General features: G+C 47.5%; 1 protein-coding gene across 2 annotated transcripts in view; it reads right to left on the reverse strand.

Moving 5' to 3' along the window:
- ME3 (malic enzyme 3) overlaps positions 1-20,247 on the reverse strand; it is a 94,593-nt gene extending 74,346 nt beyond the window's left edge. For both annotated transcript variants that reach the window (XM_028726014.2, XM_028726013.2), the window contains exons 1-2: positions 20,091-20,247; positions 19,643-19,860 (exon numbers count right to left, since the gene is read on the reverse strand). In XM_028726014.2, coding sequence (XP_028581847.2) covers positions 19,643-19,828 — 186 coding nt within the window. In that variant the 5' untranslated portion in view covers positions 19,829-19,860; positions 20,091-20,247. The remainder of the gene's footprint in view (positions 1-19,642; positions 19,861-20,090) is intronic.
- Positions 20,248-21,393: the final 1,146 nt, after the last annotated feature.

Below are 21,393 nucleotides of genomic sequence, written 5' to 3' on the forward strand. Positions count from 1 at the left end.
AGGTTTAATAGGGAAAGAAGGACCAAGAGAAGACAAAAGACTTTTTATGTATGCAGTGACGGCAGCAAGAATGCTACTAGCCCCAAAATTGAAAGAAGCAGCATTACCAAAAAAGGAATAATAGCAGACAAAATTGATGGATTATGCAGAAATGGCGAAACTGATAGGGGAGATCAGAAACCAAGAAGATCAAGTATTTGCTTGAGACTGGAGTAAATTCACAGTTTATTTGACAAACCACTGTAAGCAGTTAAAAACACTGGTAGCGTTGTAATGATATTTGTAATGTGAAATTGACTGTGATAAAATAGGGATACATAATAGTTGGAAAAATTATAATATGCAAAAAATAATAATTTTTAATTTAAGAACCCATGGGAGGGAGGGGAGGAAGTTGCAAGGTTCAGGGAACCTTCTAATTGGATATACAGTGGTACCTCGGGTTAAGAACTTAATTCATTCTGGAGGTCTGTTCTTAACCTGAAACTGTTCTTAACCTGAAGCACCACTTTAGCTAATGAGGCCTCCTGCTGCCGCTGTGCCTCCACTGCACAATTTCTGTTCTCATCCTGAAGCAAAGTTCTTAACCCGAGATAATATTTCTGGGTTAGCGGAGTCTATAACCTTAAGTGTATGTAACCTGAAGCGTATGTAACCCGAGGTACCACTGTATGTGAAAGATAATATGTATAAAAATGTGGAAACAACTAAAAATATTATTATTAAAATACTTTGATACGAGCAGAAAAGGTTGGGTTTTTGGGTGGCTGGTCAACATTTGGCTACATTGTGCCTCCACTGTTGGGACACAGCATGAATCTGAAAACCTGCCACTGGCCATTGTGAGAACAGGATGTGAGACCCGATGAGCCATTGGCCTGATGCAGAGACCCTTTTCATGTCCTCATATTCTTATTACTTGGAGTTTAACCCAGAGGCTGATTTCTAAGCCACTCCACCACGACGGACACCATGGAGGAAGGCTCCATCGAACATGGCTTCTCACTGGGCAAGAGGTTGCTTGACGCATGTTCACATCACCCAAACTCTTTATGGCAGTCGTCGTGTGGGACTTCTGTGGAGGAATCTGGTTACATTCTAAACCAGCCCTAAATGGTGCCAGGAATGTTTGCAGAAGGGAAGACAGTGGTAGATTTGCCAGTTAAAGGTACCTTTACCAGTTAAAGGTAAAGGTAAAGGGACCCCTGACCATTAGGTCCAGCCGTGGCCGACTCTGGGGTTGCGGCGCTCATCTCGCTTTATTGGCCGAGGGAGCTGGCGTACAGCTTCCGGGTCATGTGGCCAGCATGACGAAGCCGCTTCTGGCAAACCAGAGCAGTGCACGGAAACGCCGTTTACCTTCCCGCCGGAGCGGTACCTATTTATCTACTTGCACTTTGATGTGCTTTCGAACTGCTAGGTTGGCAGGAACAGGGACCGAGCAACGAGAGCTCACCCCGTCGCAGGGATTCGAACCACCGACTTTCTGATTGGCAAGTCCTAGGCTCTGTGGTTTAACCCACAGCGCCACCCACGTCCCTAGATTTGCCAGTTACCCAACACCATTTAAAAGGGGGCAGAGTATCAGGTGACAAGATGGGGGGGAAAGGACAGGATTTTCTTAATAAATGCATTCCTCCTACTTAACAGAGATTCTGTGTCGAGGTAGGGGGGGGGGCGATGCTTCTCAAGAGATCCGCAAGGAGGAGAATGGCAAAGAGGGGGTTACTGCGTTCCAAGGATGTGCCAAAAATGAAAAAGAACAGCGTCTTGTGTGTGCTATGGACTGTACTCTTGCTCCAGAAATAGCTCTGGGGGAAGGTGCCAGCTATTATTAGCATGCGAGCTACTTGCCACTTCTTTCAAGCTTATTAAAGACTCAGAAAATGAAAAAATACAGAAGCAATAGAAATAATGATGGTGGTGATTTTATTCTTTATACCATGCCCATTTGGCTGGGTCGTCCCACCAAAAAAAATATGAGGGGAAGTCCTAATGGGTTCTCATTGCCCCACATGAGCACAGCTTCCTCTATCTTCATAACCAGGGATGGGAAACCTCAGGCCCCGAATGCAGCCCCCCAAAAAAACTTCTCTGTCTAAGTCACTCCTGAGTCACATCTATTACCAGCCCTGCTTTGCACTGCCCAGAGTGTTTTTGCCTAGCTGGAAAGCTCTTTTTTTAAAACAAAAACAAACTTTTTTATTGATTTTCAAAAACAAAACAAAATTAAATAAAACTTAAACTTTAACATTCAACCTTTTTTATCTTCTTATTCACCCTGCGCAATTTCGCGCCCAGACTTCCCTCCTTCCCTGCTTCGGTTTTCCCAATTCACATCCATTCCTGCAGATTCTTAATTACATTCTATATACATCACAAGATTTATGTTAGCCCTGCTACAGTTTTTAAACTTCTACAGTTATTTCGTATATACGCAACAAATTTACTCCACTCCTCCTCAAACTTTGTCACTTTTTGGTCTCGAATTTTATAACTCATTTTTGCCAATTCCGTATACTTGAATAATTTCGTCTGCCACTCCGTTAGGGTTGGTAACTCTTGGGATTTCCACTTTTGGGCCACAAGAATCCTTGCGGCAGTTGTGGCATATAAGAGTAATTTGCAGTCTTCTTTTCTCACTTCATCTCCTATTATCCCTAATAAAAAAGCCTCTGGTTTCTTTGGGAAAGCTCTTGACCTCTTCATCATTCTGCGTGCTTGCCTGGAGGGAGCATAGAGAGAGAAAATAGCCTAATAGACACAGGTGGAAGTCACGTTTATGCCTCCACACACTTTCACCTGTGGCTCCGCTCACCACTGGTATGCCCCCCCCCCGAAAAAGTTTCTCAGAAAAGGAATATGGCAACAAGAAACCAAATCTTCAGTGTCATTGGCCCAGCCAGCCCCATGGAACTCCCTGCCACTAGAGATTCAGCAGCACCTTCTGTTTCAACCTGAACTTTTTCTGTGCCGTCAAGCTCACGCAGGCCCTTAAGAAAACATATTTGCATAATAGTAAGGTGACGGTCTCTGATTTAAATTTTTTTAAGTTTCAATTTTTTTAAAAAAATATGTATATTGTTGTAAACTGCTCTTTTTAAAAAAATGATATGGCAGGATATAAATATTTTTATAAATAAATACAAATTCACTCCGCAAAAAAGAAAAGAAAAGGAATATGGCCCACTCCTGTGCATGATCACTGTATGAACCAAAGAAGTGAATGCTGGCTCAGCCATTAGCCTCACTCTTCCTCCCCTGCTCTAGGTGGGGTGTCCATGCCTTCCCATCCAAACTGGACCAGAATGAGCCAGCACATGCACCACCAGAGGTTGCCAACAGGCTGCAGAGTTCATTTAACCATGGAAAAACAAGGGAAGGGTTGTAGCTTACTCATAGAGCACTTGCTTTGGCATGAGACTCTTGATCTCAGGGTTGTGGGTTTGAGCCCCACGTTGGGCAAAAGATTCCTGCATTGCATGGGGTTGGACGAGATGACCCTCGCGGTCCTTCCAGATCTGCCCGGACACTGAGGTCCAGTGCCGAGGGCCTTCTGGCGGTTCCCTCGCTGCGAGAAACCAAGTTACAGGGAACCAGGCAGAGGGCCTTCTCGGTAGTGGCACCCGCCCTGTGGAACGCCCTCCCACCAGATGTCAAAGAGAAAAACAACTACCAGACTTTTAGAAGACATCTGAAGGCAGCCCTGTTTAGGGAAGCTTTTAATGTTTAATAGTCAAAACAAAAAAAAATTCCTTCCAGTAGCACCTTAAAGACCAACTAAGTTAGTTCTTGGTATGAGCTTTCGTGTGCATGCACACTTAGGTTAGTGTATTTTAGTGTTCTGTTGGAAGCCGCCCAGAGTGGCTGGGGAAACACAGCCAGATGGGTGGGGTATAAATAATAAATTATTATCATCATCATCTACAATTCTATGAAAAAGGTCCCCGCTTCAGTCCTTAGCATCTCCATGTAGGAGAGACAGCTGCCACTGCCCTATGAAAGCCTTTCTGGCAACATAGGAACCAGGGAATCTGCCTTATACGGAGTCTGACCATTGGTCCATCTAGCTCAGCCTTTCTCAACCTGTGGGTCCCCAGATGTTGTTGAACTACAGCTCCCATCACCCCTAGCTAGCAAGGCCAGAGCTCAGGGATGATGGGAGTTGTAGTCCAACAACATCTGGGGACCCAGCGGTTGAGAACCACTGATCTTGCTTCTCTACTGTCTGCACTGACGGGCAGATTTCAGATGAGAATCTATCTGGAGACGCCACAGAGTGAACCCAGGGCTTTCTCCATGTGATGCAAACACTCTGTCGCTGAGCTGTGGTGCTTCTCTCGGGAATATCAGAGACTAGCCAGAGGTCCTTTGGGTAAAGTTTATGTTGCAGCTGCATTTAAGTACGAAATATATCAGGAGGGCACAATAAACAAACTCATTTGGAAAGACTTACAGGATTACGTGGGTTCCTTGGTTTAGAATCCAGGAAGATTGCGGGAGTCTACTTAGGGCTGAATGTTTATCAGTTTCTGGGAAGCGATTTGAGACGTATTTTATTGCTGCTTCTGTGCTCTGTATTGTCTGCTCTTTCATGCTTTTTAACAGTTTCTAGGCGGCGCAGAAAGGAAGTTTACAGCTTCTCATTTTTATTTGCTGGCAGATGTGCAAAGAGCTCTTTGAAGCCAGGCTGGCAGGGCAGAAATGAATTAATAAAAGTATCCGGGCACTATATAATTATGCAGTTCAAGCAAGCAACATTACGTATAAAACCAGCCAAGGCATATCTAGTAGCACAAAACAATCGTTTCTTCAAGCAACAGAGCTTCTGTGTTGCATACCGCCCTGCGATCTTCGAATGAAGGGCTATATATAAATTTAATAAATAATAATATCAGCAATGTCCTTTACAGGTGTGGTGATCCTAGGTCAGCTTTCATCCACCAGACATTCTGGACTACAGCTCTCATAAACTCCTGCTTCCCAGGTTGGAGACAGCCATCTTAGATACATGCAATTTATTGCATTATATTTGCAATGCAGGAACACCGAGAAATGAGCTCTGCCCCTCACCATCAGGGCTTGCTTTGAGCTCTCAGGTGCCAACAGGGTTTTCTGGGCTCGGCACATTGAATGTGGCTTGGGGCCCAGACAAATTAAGATGGTCTCACTGGTGCTGCAATCTGCAGGATGCTCAGCTGCCCTATAAGCACAGTAAAGGAAATTTGAGGGGTTTTTAAAAAAGTTTTTTAAAAGGGGGAGAGGCAAGAGATTGGGGTCCATTGCACAGGACTTGCGTCCTGAGTGTTCTGGGCTGTCTTTTAACAATGACCCTGGGTAAAGGTAAAAGGTAAAGGACTCCTGGATGGTTAAGTACCATCAAATTTGACCATGGGGTGCGAAACTCATCTCTGCTTTCAGGCTGAGGGAGCCAGTGTTTGTCCACAGACAGCTTTCTGGGTCATGTGGCCAGCAGGACTAAACCACTTCTGGTGCAACGGGACACTGTGATGAATGCCAGAGCACATGGAAATGCTGTTTCTTTTCCCATTGCAGCGGTACCTATTTACAGTGGTACCTCGGGTTACAGACACTTCAGGTTACAGACTCCACTAACCCAGAAATAGTACCTTGGGTTAAGAACTTTGCTTCAGGATGAGAACAGAAATCGCGCAGCAGCTGCATGGCGGCAGCGGGAGGCCCCATTAGCTAAAGTGGTGCTTCAGGTTAAGAACAATTTCAGGTTAAGAACGGACCTCCGGAACGAATTAAGTTCTTAACCCGAGGTACCACTGTATTTACTCGCGCTGGTATGCTTTAGAACTGCTAGGTTTGCAGGAGCTGGGTCAAAGCAACGGGGGCTCACCCTGTTACACAGATTCGATCTGCTGACCCAGGCTTCCTCAACCTCAGCCCTCCAGATGTTTTGAGATTACAATTCCCATCATCCCTGACCACTGGTCCTGCTAGCTAGGGATCATGGGAGTTGTAGGCCAAAAACATCTGGAGGGCCGAGGTTGAGGAAGCCTGTGCTGACCCTTCGACTGGCAAGCCCAAGAGGCTCAGTAGTTTAGACCACAGCGCCACCCGCATCCCTGATTAACAGATACAGTAGGTCACAACCTCCATTTAAAGCATTTATACCACTTTAACAGTTATGGTTCCCTCCCCCAAGGAATCCTGGGAACTGTAGTTTGTTAAGGGTGCTGGAAACTGCAGCTCTGCTAGGGGTAAACTGCAGTTCCCATGAGTCTTCGGGGGAACTGTTACTGTGGTTTAGACGTACAGTGGTACCTCGGGTTACATACGCTTCAGGTTACATATGCTTCAGGTTACAGACTCAGCTAACCGAGAAATAGTGCTTCAGGTTAAGAACTTTGCTTCAGGGTGAGAATAGAAATCAGGCTCTGGTGGCGCGGCGGCAGCAGGAGGCCCCATTAGCTAAAGTGGTGCTTCAGGTTAAGAACAGTTTCAGGTTAAGTACGGACCTCCAGAATGAATTAAGTACTTAACCAGAGGTACCACTGTACTTTAAAGCTAGGGTGTGGATTTGACCTGAAACTATGGGGGTGGGGGGAGGAAGGAACTGAAAGAGAGGAGGGCAACCAGCCTCTTAGGAGTATGGGCCAAGACACGAGGATTTTTAGAATTAAAAACACACGCCCAGCTTAACACACCAATCTGATTCTTCATGGGAGCCATCTGGATTCCTGCCAAAGGAACAAAATGCTCTGCGCAGCAACTGCTGTTGCATGTGACTCTGGTTTGAGCTAAACAAGAATGCAGCAACAGAGTTTCGCAAATAAAGGTCTAGATGATGGTCTCGTCCGCAAGTACCCTAGATGTCAATCATGCTGCAGTTTAGGCAGCAGGATACGATGAGGCAACACATAGGAATTCTGGCAATGCCTGAGAAATAATCTGAGACTGTTTATTGCCTCTTTCCACGGGGCTGCAAGTATTCCCCTTCTCCGCCTCCCCCCTTTCCCCAATCCTTTCCAGCTGTGACACAGCAAAGAGTAGAAATCTCAAGACCCTAATTAACCCAGAATGAAAACACCCACCATGAGTCCCATGTCATTCTCCATAATCCTCTCCTCTGCAACTAACTTTGAACAGGTCTGACAGGCTGCAAAATTGTCTCCCTCAGATAAGTTACACCCACATCACACACAAAGGGGTCTTTCATCACCTCCCCTCCCTCAACACAGGCTCTTTCAAGGCCTCCCACCCTCAGGAGCTCACTCCTAGGGACTCTGGGCTCACACATTGATAGAGCCTCTATAGCTATTTGAAGCACGAAAGAGGGAATTAAAGGGTATTTTGCCTGTGTCCAGGCTCAGGAAAAACTGGAATTCACAAGAACACAAAGAATTCACTGGAATTCTAGGACCCCTGACAGTCCAGTCACGGACGACTCTGGGGTTGTGGCGCTCATCTCACTTTACACGCCGAGGGAGCCAGCGTTTGCCCGCAGACAGTTTTTCCGGGTCATGTGGCCAGCATGACTAAGCCACTTCTGGTGAAACCAGAGCAGCGCACAGAAACACTGTTTACCTTCCTGCTGGAGCGGTACCTATTTATCTACTTGCACTTTTTTTGGGTGTGCTTTCGAACTGCTAGGTTGGCAGGAGCAGGGACCGAGCAACGAGAGCGCACCCCGTCGCGGGGATTCGAACTGCCAACCTTCTGATCGGCAAGCCCAAGAAGCTCAGTGGAATTCTGCATTTAAAACACTGTGATCCCACAGGCATGGCTTCCCCCCAAAGAATCCTGGGCACTAGAGAGACATAGCCCAGCAATGCCCAGCAAAGGGCCAGACCAGGGCTGGATTTAGGTTTGAGGAGGCCCTAAGCTACTGAAGGTAATGGTGCCCTATATATGTCCAGCTGTCCTTTGTCAATAACAAATTGTCATTTTTGTGTGTGTTGAATATATGCTATATGGTAATATATGGACCTAATAGGTATCAGGTATCCCATGGACTGCAAGAAGATCAAACCTATCCATTCTTAAGGAAATCAGCCCTGAGTGCTCACTGGAAGGACAGATCCTGAAGCTGAGGCTCCAATACTTTGGCCACCTCATGAGAAGAGAAGACTCCCTGGAAAAGACCCTAATGTTGGGAAAGATTGAAGGCACAAGGAGAAGGGGACGACAGAGGACGAGATGGTTGAACAGTGTTCTTGAAGCTACTAACATGAATTTGACCAAACTGCGGGAGGCAGGGGAAGACAGGAGTGCCTGGTGTGCTCTGGTCCATGGGGTCACGAAGAGTCGGACACGACTAAACAACAGCAACAAATAGGTATCTAAAGCTATTCGCACATAACAGTCCATGCAGAATGTAGGCATCCTATATATAGAAATGAGCAAACCAGTGATATTTTAGGGAGCAGGCTAGCAGGCGGGGCCCATTACTTACATCATGGGAGCCTACACAACACAAAACACTGTTGTTGTATATAGGTTTTATTTGTTTTTTATCTCATATTTTGGAACTGTACATCCAGGTTTTTTTCCCCTTTAATTTTTTTGGGGGCCCCCCAAGAGAGTGGGGCCCTAAGCTACAGCTTGTTTAGCTTATACGTAAATCCGGCACTGGGCCAGACAGAACGGCCGCCACTAGACCTCAGGTTCCCCAACATGACTCTAACAAACATATATCTCTGCATAGCTCATCTATAATTGTATTGGGATGTGCCTTCTAATTGTGAGCTGCTGTTGGAGCCAATCTAGGCTGAAAAGAACAGCATGTCTAATAAATAACCCCCACTTACTTCCTCAGCAATTAGCATCCAATTAACAATTGCCATCGCCGTGCTGTTAACAGCTTCGCCGTTTCTGCAAAGCTGTGCAGTTTCCCATGCATAAGGGGTTTTCTGCCGCTAAATTAAGCACAACTGGCAAAGCCCTCCTGCCTTTGAGAAGATGTCTTCTGAGAAGCCATCCCTGGCACAGTTACTCAGCAGTGACTATGAAATCAGCCAGAGCGGCTTCCATGAAAGATGGGCTTAGGTGTTAAGCATAAAAAAGGATGCATTTGGCCCTGGGAAGGTTGGCAGGGTGCAAATCTGACCCTCAGGCTGAAAGAGGATCCGCACCCATGATATAGGCCTTAAATCCAGGCCTGTTCCACATAATTTGTCAATTGGAGTGCCTGGCGGTGGCGTTTAATCGTTCCAACCAAGTGCTGAGTCAGCACCACCACGGGGCAGAGTAACCTTGGGGCTGGTTCGCACTTGCCGCCCTGCCACCCCACAAGGAGCTGAGTCATCGCTCAGATCTCAGAGGATGTAAACACAGCTGCACGGGCCTCATCCACGCCAAGATCTCCAAGAGGTTTTTGCATTGTGCAATACTTAATTCCTTTCTTGCAGAGATTCCAGATGAATTTTGGTGCCCTGGAATCCTGCGTCCAGTTCTGGGCGCCACAATTTAAGGAGGATATTGTGTGTTTCTGTGAACCGCCCTGAGACCCCCCCGGGTATAGGACGATATATAAATTCCATAAATAAATAAGATGGGACGTGTACAAACGAGGGCGACCAAGATGATCAAGGGTCTCAAAACCAAACCTTATGAGGAATGGTTGAAGGAGTTGGGTATGTTTAACTTGGGAAATTAAAAGACGCCTGCTTCTTGGGAGAAAAGCAATGACAAACCTAGACAGCATCTTAAAAAGCAGAGACATCAACTTGCCAATAAAGGTCCATATAGTTAAAGCTATGATTTTCCCAGTAGTGATGTATGGAAGTGAGAGCTGGACCATAAAGAAGGCTGATTGCCGAAGAATTGATGCTTCTGAATTATGGTGCTGGAGGAGACTCTTGAGAGTCCCATGGGCTGCAAGAAGACCAAACAGATCCATTCTGAAGGAAATCAGCCCTGAGTGCTCACTGGAAGGACAGATCGTAAAGCTGAGGCTCCAATACTTTGGCCACCTCATAAGAAGACTCCCTGGAAAAGACCCTGATGTTGGGAAAGATGGAGGGCACAAGGAGAAGGGAACGACGGAGGACGAGATGGTTGGACAGTGTTCTCGAAGCTGCCAGCATGAGTTTGACCAAACTGCAGGAGGCAGTGGAAGACAGGAGTGCCTGGCATGCTCTGGTCCATGCGGTCACAAAGAGTCGGACACGACTAAACGACTAAACAACAACAAACTTGGGAAAGAGGAGACAAAAGACGGAGAGAAGATATGAAAGCCATCTTCAAATATCTCAAGGGCTGCCACGTGGAAGAGGGAACAAGCTTGTCTGGAGCGTAGGACCCGAACCAATGGCTTCAAGTTACAAGAATGATTCTGGCTATAAACATCAGGCAGAATTTTCTGAAGGCAAGAACTGTTAGACAGTGGAAGGGACTCCCTCAGGAGCTGGTGGACTCTCCTTCTTCGGAGGTTTTTAAGCAGAGGTTGGATAGCCATCTGTCATGGATGCTTTAGTTGAGATTCCTGCATTGCAGGGGGTTGGACTGGACAACCCTTGAGGTCCCTTCCAACTGATTCAGTATAGGGAGTTCAGTCCTGCTTGGTCACTCTCACCCCTTACCCTTGCAGACCAACTATAGAGGAGGGAGAAAGGTTGTTTTCTGTTGCTCCAGAGAAGCGGACACGGAGCAAGAAAGAAGATTCCACCTAAACATTAGGAAGAACTTCCTGACAGTAAGAGCTGTTCGACAGTGGAATTTGTTGCCAAGGAGTGTGGTGGAGTCTCCTTCTTTGGAGGTCTTTAAGCAGAGGCTTGACAACCATATGTCAGGAGTGCTCTGATGGTGTTTCCTGCTTGGCAGGGGGTTGGACTCGGTGGCCCTTGTGGTCTCTTCCAACTCTATGATTCTATTCTATGATCACATGTGGGTGGTCCAAACTTGGTCCATTGGGTGAGGTTAGGGAGATCAAAATCTAGACTAGATGGCCATCAGGGTCCCTTCCAACTCTACAAGTCTATGATTCAATGAGACCTCTTCACTTCCTGGAGCCTTTATGATGGGCTGGTTCATAATAGCCAGCAACCACTTACAATCACCACCACTTGTGGTAGCATCTAGGAGGATGCATTGCTGCCCCCAAGCTCATGACCCGGCTGTGATCACACAGAGGCACCCATTTTAACAGCTCGTATTTCCGCACAGTGCAGGAGTGGGGGGGGACTTTTTTTTAAGCCCGAGGGCCACATCCCATCCTAAGCAACATTCTGGGGAGGGTTGCATGGCAGGTGCAATAAGCTAAAACAAAAAGCTAAAAAACTATGGAATAAAAGGAAACATCTTGGCAGAATTAGACTGATCCATGTATTGTATAAATATAAGTTTGTAGGGAGGGTAAAAAAAAAATTATATAAGAAATATATGCGGTAGAAAGTAATGGGTAGATAAAGTACAGTGAGATTAATTGGAAGTCAGTTTTAAATTTCTTCTCTATAAGTTTTAGAATTGTGTTCAGTATCAGGAGTATATATGATGATAATTATATTAATCTTCTTGTATCTTATAGTGTGAGGGACACGGGTGGCGCTGTGGGTAAAAGCCTCAGCGCCTAGGGCTGGCCGATCGAAAGGTCGGTGGTTCGAATCCCCGTGGCGGGGTGTGCTCCCGCTGCTTGGTCCCAGCGCCTGCCAACCTAGCAGTTCGAAAGCACCCCCGGGTGCAAGTAGATAAATAGGGACCGCTTACTAGCGGGAAGGTAAACAGCGTTTCCATGTGCTGCGCTGGCTCGCCAGATGCAGCTTTGTCACGCTGGCCACGTGACCCGGAAGTGTCTCCGGACAGCGCTGGCCCCCGGCCTCTTGAGTGAGATGGGCGCACAACCCTAGAGTCTGGCAAGACTGGCCCGTACGGGCAGGGGTACCTTTACCTTTACTATCTTATAGTGTGGTGGTTTGTTTGTTTTTTATGTTTTTTCTGTTCTTTGTTTGTATGTTTGTTTGTTTACTTGTATGTCTGTTTTCTCATAAATTTATTTCAAATTAATGAAGATATATTTAAAAAAACAAAAAAGCTAAAAAACCAAACCAAAACTCATGCCAGCAATCTACATATCTGGATGGAAATGCCTAAACAAAAGCCTTCTTAGTGGGTGTCAAAAAGAGTGCCTGATGTCTATAGGCAGGGAGTTCCAAAGTTTAGGCGCTGCCACGCTAAAAGATCAAATACGGAAGGTGTATTATGTGGCTCACCTGAAACAGTGCCCGTTCTACAGGTACTTATAGGGTAAAGTGTTCTTATCAAGGTTATGTAAGAAGCATTAGCATTCACAGCATGAACTTCAAAAACAGAGAACGGATTCCACTGAGGACAGGATTTGGCCTTTGGCTCCTCTACTGAAACATTTTCTTCCTTCCTTTCTTTTTTTTTACCACCCAATGAACCCTTCCAGCAGCAAGAACAGCTCTCTTTTGTGCCCCATCTATGACAACTCAGCCCTCAAAGATTTCCTCTTGGCCACCACAGACTTGACCCGCCCTGGCAATGGCCTTCTTTGAAATGCCAATATTCATGCACCATGAGCGTTGCCAACAGCTTGGAAAGGAAAGGACTCTGTGGTTCATTTAGCCCAATTTTCTAAATTGCACGCTGACATCATTTTTAATTTATTTTTATTTTTCGTAAAATGAGATGATAAAAATGTTCAGTGCAGCAGTGGAATTTTATTTTATTTTTGAAAAAATATGAATATTGCAGGCATGGTAATTCGTCTATGAATTGAACTGGTCTTTCAATTATCCCTAGGGTCCATAGACTAGGGATAGTCAGTGAGCCAGTGTGAGCCAGGGATAGTCAGTGAGCCAGAGAGCCAGTGTGGTGTAGTGGTTAAGAGCGGTAGTCTTGTAATCTGGTGAACCGGGTTCACTTCCCCACTCCTCCACATGCAGCTGCTGGGTGACCTTGGGCTAGTCACACTTCTTTGAAGTCTCTCAGCCCCGCTCACCTCACAGAGTGTTTGTTGTGGGGGAGGAAGGGAAAGGAGAATGTTAGCCGCTTTGAGACTCCTTAAAGGGAGTGAAAGGCGGGATATCAAATCCAAACTCTTCTACTAATAACTGCTTGGAGATCCTAAACTAAACTAGGTAGTATGTGTGCCTGTGTGTGTAGATACCATCTGTTCCCCAATGTGGACTACAACTCCCATCATCCTTTGCCATCGCCCATCCTGGCCAGGGCTAATGGGAGTCCAACAACTTCTGGAAGATATCAGGTTGGAGAAGAAATAATAATAATAATAATAATAATAATAATAATAATAATAATAATAATAATTTATTATTTATACCCCGCCCATCTGGCTGGGCTTCCCCAGCCACTCTGGGCGGCTTCCAAAAACATATTAAAATACTGTAATACATCAAACATTAAAAGCTTCCCTAAACAGGGCTGCCTTCAGATGTCTTCTAAAAGTCTGGTAGTTGTTGTTCTCTTTGACATCTGGTGGGAGGGCGTTCCACAGGACGGGCGCCACTACCGAGAAGGCCCTCTGCCTGGTTCCCTGTAACTTGGCTTCTCGCAGTGAGGGGAACCGCCAGAAGGCCCTCGGAGCTGGACCTCAGCTGGTCCAGGTAGAACGATGGGGGTGGAGACGCTCCTTCAGCTATACTGGACTGAGGACGTTTAGGGCTTTAAAGGTCAGCACCAACACTTTGAATTGTGCTCGGAAACGTACTCTGAGCCAATGTAGGTCTTTCAGGACCAGTGTTATACAGTCTCGGCAGCTGCTCCCAGTCACCAGTCTAGTTGCCGCATTCTGGATTAGTCGTAGTTTCCGGGTCACCTTCAAAGGTAGCCCCATGTAGGGTGCATTGCAGTAGTCCAAGTGGGAGATAACCAGAGCATGCACTCTGGCGAGGCAGTCCGCAGGCGGATAGGGTCTCAGCCTACGTAACAGATGGAGCTGGTAAACAGCTGCCCTGGACACAGATTTTACCTGTGCCTCCATGGACAGCTGTGAGTCCAAAATGACTCCCAGGCTGCGCACCTGGTCCTTCAGGGGCACAGCTACCCCATTCAGGACCAGGGAATCCCCCACACCCGCCCGCCTCCTGTGTCCCAAAAACAGTACTTCTGTCTTGTCAGGATTCAACCTCAATCTGTTAGCTGCCATCCATCCTCCAACCGCCTCCAGACACTCACACAGGACCTTCACCGCCTTCACTGGTTCTGATTTGAAAGAGAGGTAGAGCTGGGTATCATCCGCATACTGATGAACACCAGAAACCTGATCTATAGCTACAGCAGGGGTGACGCAAATTTTTGCAACCCAAGGACCGCACTCCCTTCTGGCCTGTCCCCAAGTTAACCTCTTCCAGAGCAGAGGGAGAAGGCATTCAGGTGCGAACCACAGTGGTGAACTCCAAGTTTTGACAGTTGCACTGGTAACATGTCACTAAATAGGAAACGAAAGCAGGGACTTGCCATGCAAAACACTGCTGTTAATTCAGCCTTATCCAACCTTGATTTTGCTTAGACAAGGAAAGCCCCTCTTCCAGAAGCCGCAGATTTGTTAAAACAACTTCTAAATCCTTTTGCTCACAGCTCCACTATTGCACAACAGAGGTTGATCCTGCCACCCAAAACCAACAGCACAGGCCCCTAGCAAGAAAACACGACTGTGGGCTGCATCCCATGCTAGTCATTTTCAAGATCAAACCCTCTGGGTTGAAGCCAATGCATTATTTATCTATTTATTGCATTTGTACCACACTTTTTCCCTCCACGGAGCTCGAGGGAGTTTACATGGTTCCCCCTTGCTCAATGAATACCCACAACGACCCTGCGAGGTTGGGTTAGGCTGAGACCAAATGGCCAGCCCAACGTCACCCAGTGAATTTCATGGCTGAGTGTCCTAGTCTGACAACTCTAACCATTACGATGCACTGCAGCACTAAGGAGAACGTTCCATGGGCGCAAATTTTTCCACTTGTGCAACAGAACCTTCTCCCACTGTCTCCTCACCCTGTGCACCCCCTAAATCTGTTGTAGGGGTTCCCCCCGACACTGTGAAGCAAATCTGGGGAGGGCATGGGGCACAAAAAGCATGAACAAGGAGGGAAATGCCATTGTATTAAGTGGAAATCCTTGCACTGATGAGACACAACAGAGTATCACCCATATGATATCATATGGCTTAGGTCCATTTGTTCTATTTTGAATAATATTCTTTATATTTATGGAGCAGTGGGCATTGGGGATGGGTTTATGGAGCCAAGGAGTCTGAAAAGGTTTGGGAACCACTGATCTAGGGATGAATGGCAGTACAGTGGTACCTTGGGTTACATACGCTTCAGGTTACAGACTCTGCTAACCCAGAAATATTACCTCGGGTTAAGAACTTTGCTTCAGGATGAGAACAAAAATCGTGCTCCAGCGGCACGGCGGCAGTGGGAGGCCCCATTAGCTAAAGTGGTGCTTCAGGTTAAGAACAGTTTCAGGTTAAGAACGGACCTCCAGAACGAATTAAATACTTAACCCAAGGTACCACTGTACAGTGGTACCTCTGTTGTCAAACATTTCGTTTTCGAACGCTTCCGTTTTCGAACGCTTTTCAGAACTCGAACGTGTGACACAGCTTCCACTGAGTGCAAGAAGCTCTTGCAACCAATGGGAAGCCACGCCTTGGTTTTTGAACGTTTTGGAAGCCGAACGGTCTTCCAGAACGGATTACGTTCGAGAAACGAGGTACCACTGTATACACATTTAATAAATAATAATAGCACATAATCTAAATGTTTGGCTCTGCATTGCTTTCCTGCTGCAACACTTTGGGTGGCTGCACAGAGCAGACCTATTTGCAAAAAAAACCCCACAGTTGGCAAGTCACTTGATATCGATATCCTGTCACGTTCTTTTTTTTAAAAAAGGAAGGGAAAACTGCTGACTGCTGAACTGTGTGTCTGCAAAGCTAGCAGTGGCAGTTCTCCAAAAGATAGGGAAAGCTTTGCTCCAAAGTACATAAATTACACCTCCTGCAGAAAGAAATGAAAGGTGTTTAGCTGGGTAAATGAGATGACTTAAGGCACAGCTCCCACCAACAGTAAAGAGGGGAGCAATCCTGTCTCAGGTCCTAGTGGGGGAACCACAAGAGACCAGGGTTCAAATCCCCACCCGCTACTCAGCCAGGACTGTCACAACGTGGCCTTGGACCAGTCTCAGTCTCTCAACCTTAGCCTACAGGGTTGTTGCGAGGATAAAATTGGGAAGGGGACCCGTGTCTCTGAGCCCCTTGAAGGAGAGGGGTGTTATAAATGCGATGAATAAATAAAAAATGCAGCTATCTGCCCAGAGAAAAATAAACGCAAAGAAGAAGAATTTGGGACCTGCTTTCTCATTCCTATGGTAGTCTGGCATCCACAGATGTCATGGTCTCATCGTCAATAACTTGCTTCAGGGTGGGTGTTCAAACTCTCAAAACCTTAATTCCAGGGGAGGCAGGGCAGGATTAACAGATTTTATTCTGCACCTGCACTTGTGACCCAATGCAGATGCCCAGGTACTAGGATGGTGCCAGACGTCTACACCATCTGAAAGCGCATATAGTTTTCACATACAGCTGTACCTTGGAAGTCAAACAGAATCCGTTCCGGAAGTCAGTCCAACTTCCAAAACGTTCTGAAACCAAGGCTTGGCTTCTGATTGGCTGAAGGAAGCTCCTGCAGCCAATCGGAAGCCACAGAAGCCCCATCAGACATTTGGCGCCCAAAAGAATGTTCAAAAACTGGAATGCTCACATCTGGGTTTTGTTTGTTCGGGAGTCGATTTGATCAGGAGCCAAGGCGTTTGAGATCTAAGGAATGACTGTACTAGCAACACATCCTGTAGAGTTATGTATCAGTTATGTTTTATCTGCACAATCAGAATGAATTTCAGGAACCAAAAAGTCCTATTGGGAAATAAGACTTTAGAACTGCCTTGTCCAAACATGGCAACAACACATTCTGTTCTGGAGACGGTAACCCTGGCTTAAGGAACCATTTGGCGCCTAGCTTATATACCTGAGTTTCTAACACTGCTTCCAATCTTGAAGCATCCTGCATTTGTCTGATGCTAGTGGCCGCAGGACACTCCATAATTCATGGTCCGGTAAAGGTAACGGTAAAGGGACCCCTGACCATTAGGTTCAGTCGTGGACAACTCTGGGGTTGTGGCGCTCATCTCGCTTTATTGACTGAGGGAGCTGGCGTACAGCTTCCGGGTCATGCGGCCAGCATGACTAAGCCGCTTCTGGCAAACCAGAGCAGCGCACAGAAACGCCATTTACCTTCCCGCCAGTATTTATCTACTTGCACTTTGACATGCTTTCGAACTGCTAGGTTGGCAGGAGCAGGGACCGAGCAACGGGAGCTCACCCCGTCGCAAGGATTCGAACCACCGACCTTCTGATCGGCAAGTCCTAGGCTCTGTGGTTTAACCCACAGCGCCACCCACGTTCTGGTTTTGTAGGATACTCCAAATGGGGAGAAGCCATTTTGGCATAGTGAAGTGGTTTTCAACCAGTGTTCCGTGGCACCCTGGGGTGCCTTGAATGATAGTCAGGGGCGTCGCAGGCAACACTGGCCTCTGTCCCTCTTTCCTTCCTCAGATGCCCTCTTGCGTTGCGGCTTTTGTTGCAGCAGCCCTGGCCACAAGCTCCCCAGGCAAATGGTGCCTCTGAGGCTGGCCAGGGGGTGCTTCCCAGGCCCCTGTGGGGCAGTGTGAGGAGGCACCTCTCTTTGGGGCAGGTGGGGGGGGGGGGCAGCTCAGAGACCAGAGGCGGCAGCTGCGGCTGCCCAGAGGACTCCCAAGGAGAGGGGAGAAGAGAGGAGGCTGAGGGAACACTCCACAAGGGAGGGTGTCTGAAAAGGGGTGAGGGGCTGCCAGCCCTGCAGGCAAGGGGTGACATAACTGGGCTCCTGAGCCCCACAGGGGTGCCGCAGAAAGAATATGGTTGCTCAAGGGAGCTGTGGACCCCCAAAGGTTGAAAACCTCTGGCATAGTGGGATTAATTCTTTAGCATATTAATGTTGTGTTTTTTACAGTCGGGGAGATCTGCTGCTTCAGATGTCTCTGAAGACACCTTGACTTTACTTAATAGTGTGCACTTTGGGGGCATGGGGTGGGGAGGGGAGCGGGGAGACGACACCAGCAGCTAAATGTCCCGGGCCAATCCTAGTTCAAGGCTGCTACTTGCTTTCCAGGAGCAATGCTCAGCACTGCATCTATGAGTGTGTGTTTATTTCCAAAACAAGCCCAGAGTGTTTTCAGTCTTATTTGGCCAACAGATATCCACTCTTGGAATGACGTGAACCCAACAAACACCAATTATCTGAAACATTCATCTATTAATAGGTAACTAGCAGAAAACTGGTGGTGGAGGTGTATTGCGGGGTGGGTACAGAGAGACAGAATTATACGCACTTTATTATCCGATTCTAAAGCCTGTGCAGGTTATCATAAGTGCAGTTAAGACTAGTGGGGGCTGGAAAATAGAAGGCAATACAGAGGAACATGACAGAGAATGTGTGTGTGACATGGAGAAATGGGATGGAATGAGGTTTCTCCTCCCTCTCTCATAAGACCAGAACCTGGGTTTGCCCCCAAATGCTGAATGTTGCAATATTCATGGCTTATTCACATAGGTAAAGGGTAAAGGAACCCCTGACCATTAGGTCCAGTCGTGGCCGACTCTGGGGTTGCGGCGCTCATCTCGCTTTATTGGCCAAGGGAGCCCACGTACAGCTTCCGATTCATGTGGCCAGCATGACTAAGCCGCTTCTGGCGAACCAGAGCAGAGCACGGAAATGCCGTTTGCCTTCCCGCTAGAGTGGTACCTATTTATCTACTTGCACTTTGACATGCTTTCAAACTACTAGGTTGGCAGGAGCAGGGAGTGAGCAACGGGAGCTCACCCCGTCGCGGGGATTCGAACCGCCGACCTTCTGATCGGCAAGTCCTAGGCTCTGTGGTTTAACCCACAGCGCCACCCGCGCCCCCCCCTTATTCACATATCACATAGTTAAAAAGGGTAGAATTCTCTGCCACAACCAGGAGGGAGAACAAGCCTATCAATGGCTACTAGTCAAGATGGTTTTCTACCACATCCAGTATCAAAGGAGATGGGCCCACAAATACCAGTCACTGGGAATCTCATTGTTGCACTTAGGCCCTTTTGGATTTTCCAAAGGCATCTGGTTGGCCACAGTGAGAACAGGATGCGGCCCTAGACGGGCCTTTCGCCTGATCCAGAAGGCCTCTCCTTATCTTCTTGCATAATGCCAAGACCACGAAGACCTGAAAAAGATTTGCTGATCCACAAGCTACAGCAATGAGAGCAGGACCCATGATATTGGTATGAATGGGTATCATAACCAGGAAGCTGTTTGGGGGCACAAAATCGAAACCTGGAGCAGTTTGCAGGAAAAGTTGCACAGTGTTAGGTTTCCTTGCTTCTTCCAGACTTCAATAAAAGTTTTCATGCGGCACTGTGAGATCAAGAAGAGGAAACATACCTGGGAAGAACTAGGCAAGGTGGACTCCACAGCAGCGACAAAATAAGAATTTTATTAACAGAGGATATACACACATGCAAACTCTCTCTCTCTCTCTCAGCAAAATAAATAAGTGCAAAAATGAACAAAAGCTTCCAAGCAAGAACAGGGAGGTTTAGTCTAACCTTGTTGAGATGGGGGTTCCTGGTGATGTCATAGCCCCTCTTCTTCACCCCCCTGGCTTTAGTGGGGGAAGGGTAGGCGTCTCCAGAGTAGCAGCATCTGTTCTGGGGGGAGCTGAACACCTGGAGCCGCAGCGTGGCCCCCGCCAGCCGAAGGGCGCTTCTGCTAAACGTGGGCATCATCAGCATCGTTGCACAAAACAGCCGGTGTGGATCTTGCGCTGTTTTCGAGACAAAGGCGCACACATGCAAAAGGTTGCACTGAGCAAAGGCGGGTCCTGCCAGCGCTACCAATAGATGGGATGGGATTTGGGGGCGGGGCTGGGGGCTCCCTTTGCATGGAAGGTTAACGGCTCCCTCCCCAAAAGGCCCCCCACCCCAAACTCTGTCCTCCTCTCCCCGGGCCAGAAATGCAAAAGGATAAAAATGACAAAGAGCCATCGCTGCTTACTTTCGCCTCTTTCTCTGCCCTCTCAGTCACATCACCAGCCGGCAAGTGCATCCAGCAGCCTTGGAGGAGGCGACCCTGCAAAGCGAAAGCAAACCCCAGGAAGCAGATCAAGTAACCAAATTTGCAACTCGGAGACTGGCTGCTGCGGAACGGCGCCTCCGCCTCCCAGTTTCCGTCCTCGACCCCCATCTGGGTTGAGACGCTGGTGCTCCAGGACGCAGGGGAGAGGATAGAGGAAAAGTTGTGCTTTAGCAGAGAGAGATCCTTATGAGCTTGTAGAGAGACAGAGGGGGGAAACAGAGCGAGGAAAGGAGAAGGCGGAGCTGAGGTTCGCAGGCGCCGTGCGCTCTGCGTAATCTCCAAGGTTGCACCTGAAATCGAAGGAATTTGGCTGCAGCTGGGGCCAGGATGTGTTGGCCGTGATGCAGTTAGAATCACAGAACTGTAGAGTTGGAAGAGGCGCTGAGGGTCATCTAGTCCAACCCCCCCCCCCCAATGCAGGAATCTCAACTAGATCATGCATGTCAGATGGCCATCCAACCTCTGCTTGAAAACCTCCAAGCGAGCAGAGTCTACCAGCTCTCGTGGGAGTCTGTTCCACTGTCCAACAGCTCTTACTGTCAGAAAGTTCTTCCTGACGTCTAGTCAGAATCCCCTTTCATGTAACTTGAAGCCATTGGTTCGGGTCCTACCCTCCAGAGCGGGAGGAAACATGCTTGCTGCATCCTGCATGTGACAGATACAGTAGTGGTACCTCGGGTTAAGTACTTAATTCGTTCTGGAGGTCTGTTCTTAACCTGAAACTGTTCTTAACCTGAAGCACCACTTTAGCTGATGGGGCCTCCCGCTGCTGCCATGCCGCCAGAGCACAATTTCTGTCCTCATCCTGAAGCAAAGTTCTTAACCCGAGGTACTATTTCTGGGTCAGTGGAGGCTGTAACCTGAAGCGTCTGTAACCCGAGGTACCACTGTATTTGAAGATGGCTATTGTATCTCCCCTCAGTCTCCTCTTTACCAGGCTAAACATACCCATTTCCCTGGGAAAGGCTTGCTATTTCCTATTTAGTTAAATAATCCATAAAAAGGTAGAGATAAAGGACCCCTGACAGTTAAGTCCAGTCGTGAACGACTCTGGCGTTGCAGTGCTCATCTCGCTTTACAGGCCGAGGGAGCTGGCATTTGTCCGCTCCGCAGGCAGTTTTTCCTGGTCATGTGGCCAGCATGACTAAGCCGCTTCTGGCACAACGGAACACCGAAACCAGAGCAGTGCACAGAAACGCCATTTACCTTCCCACCGGAGCGG

Source organism: Podarcis muralis, chromosome 4 (genome assembly GCF_964188315.1).
Source record: "Podarcis muralis chromosome 4, rPodMur119.hap1.1, whole genome shotgun sequence".
Taxonomy (NCBI): Eukaryota; Metazoa; Chordata; class Lepidosauria; order Squamata; family Lacertidae; genus Podarcis; species Podarcis muralis.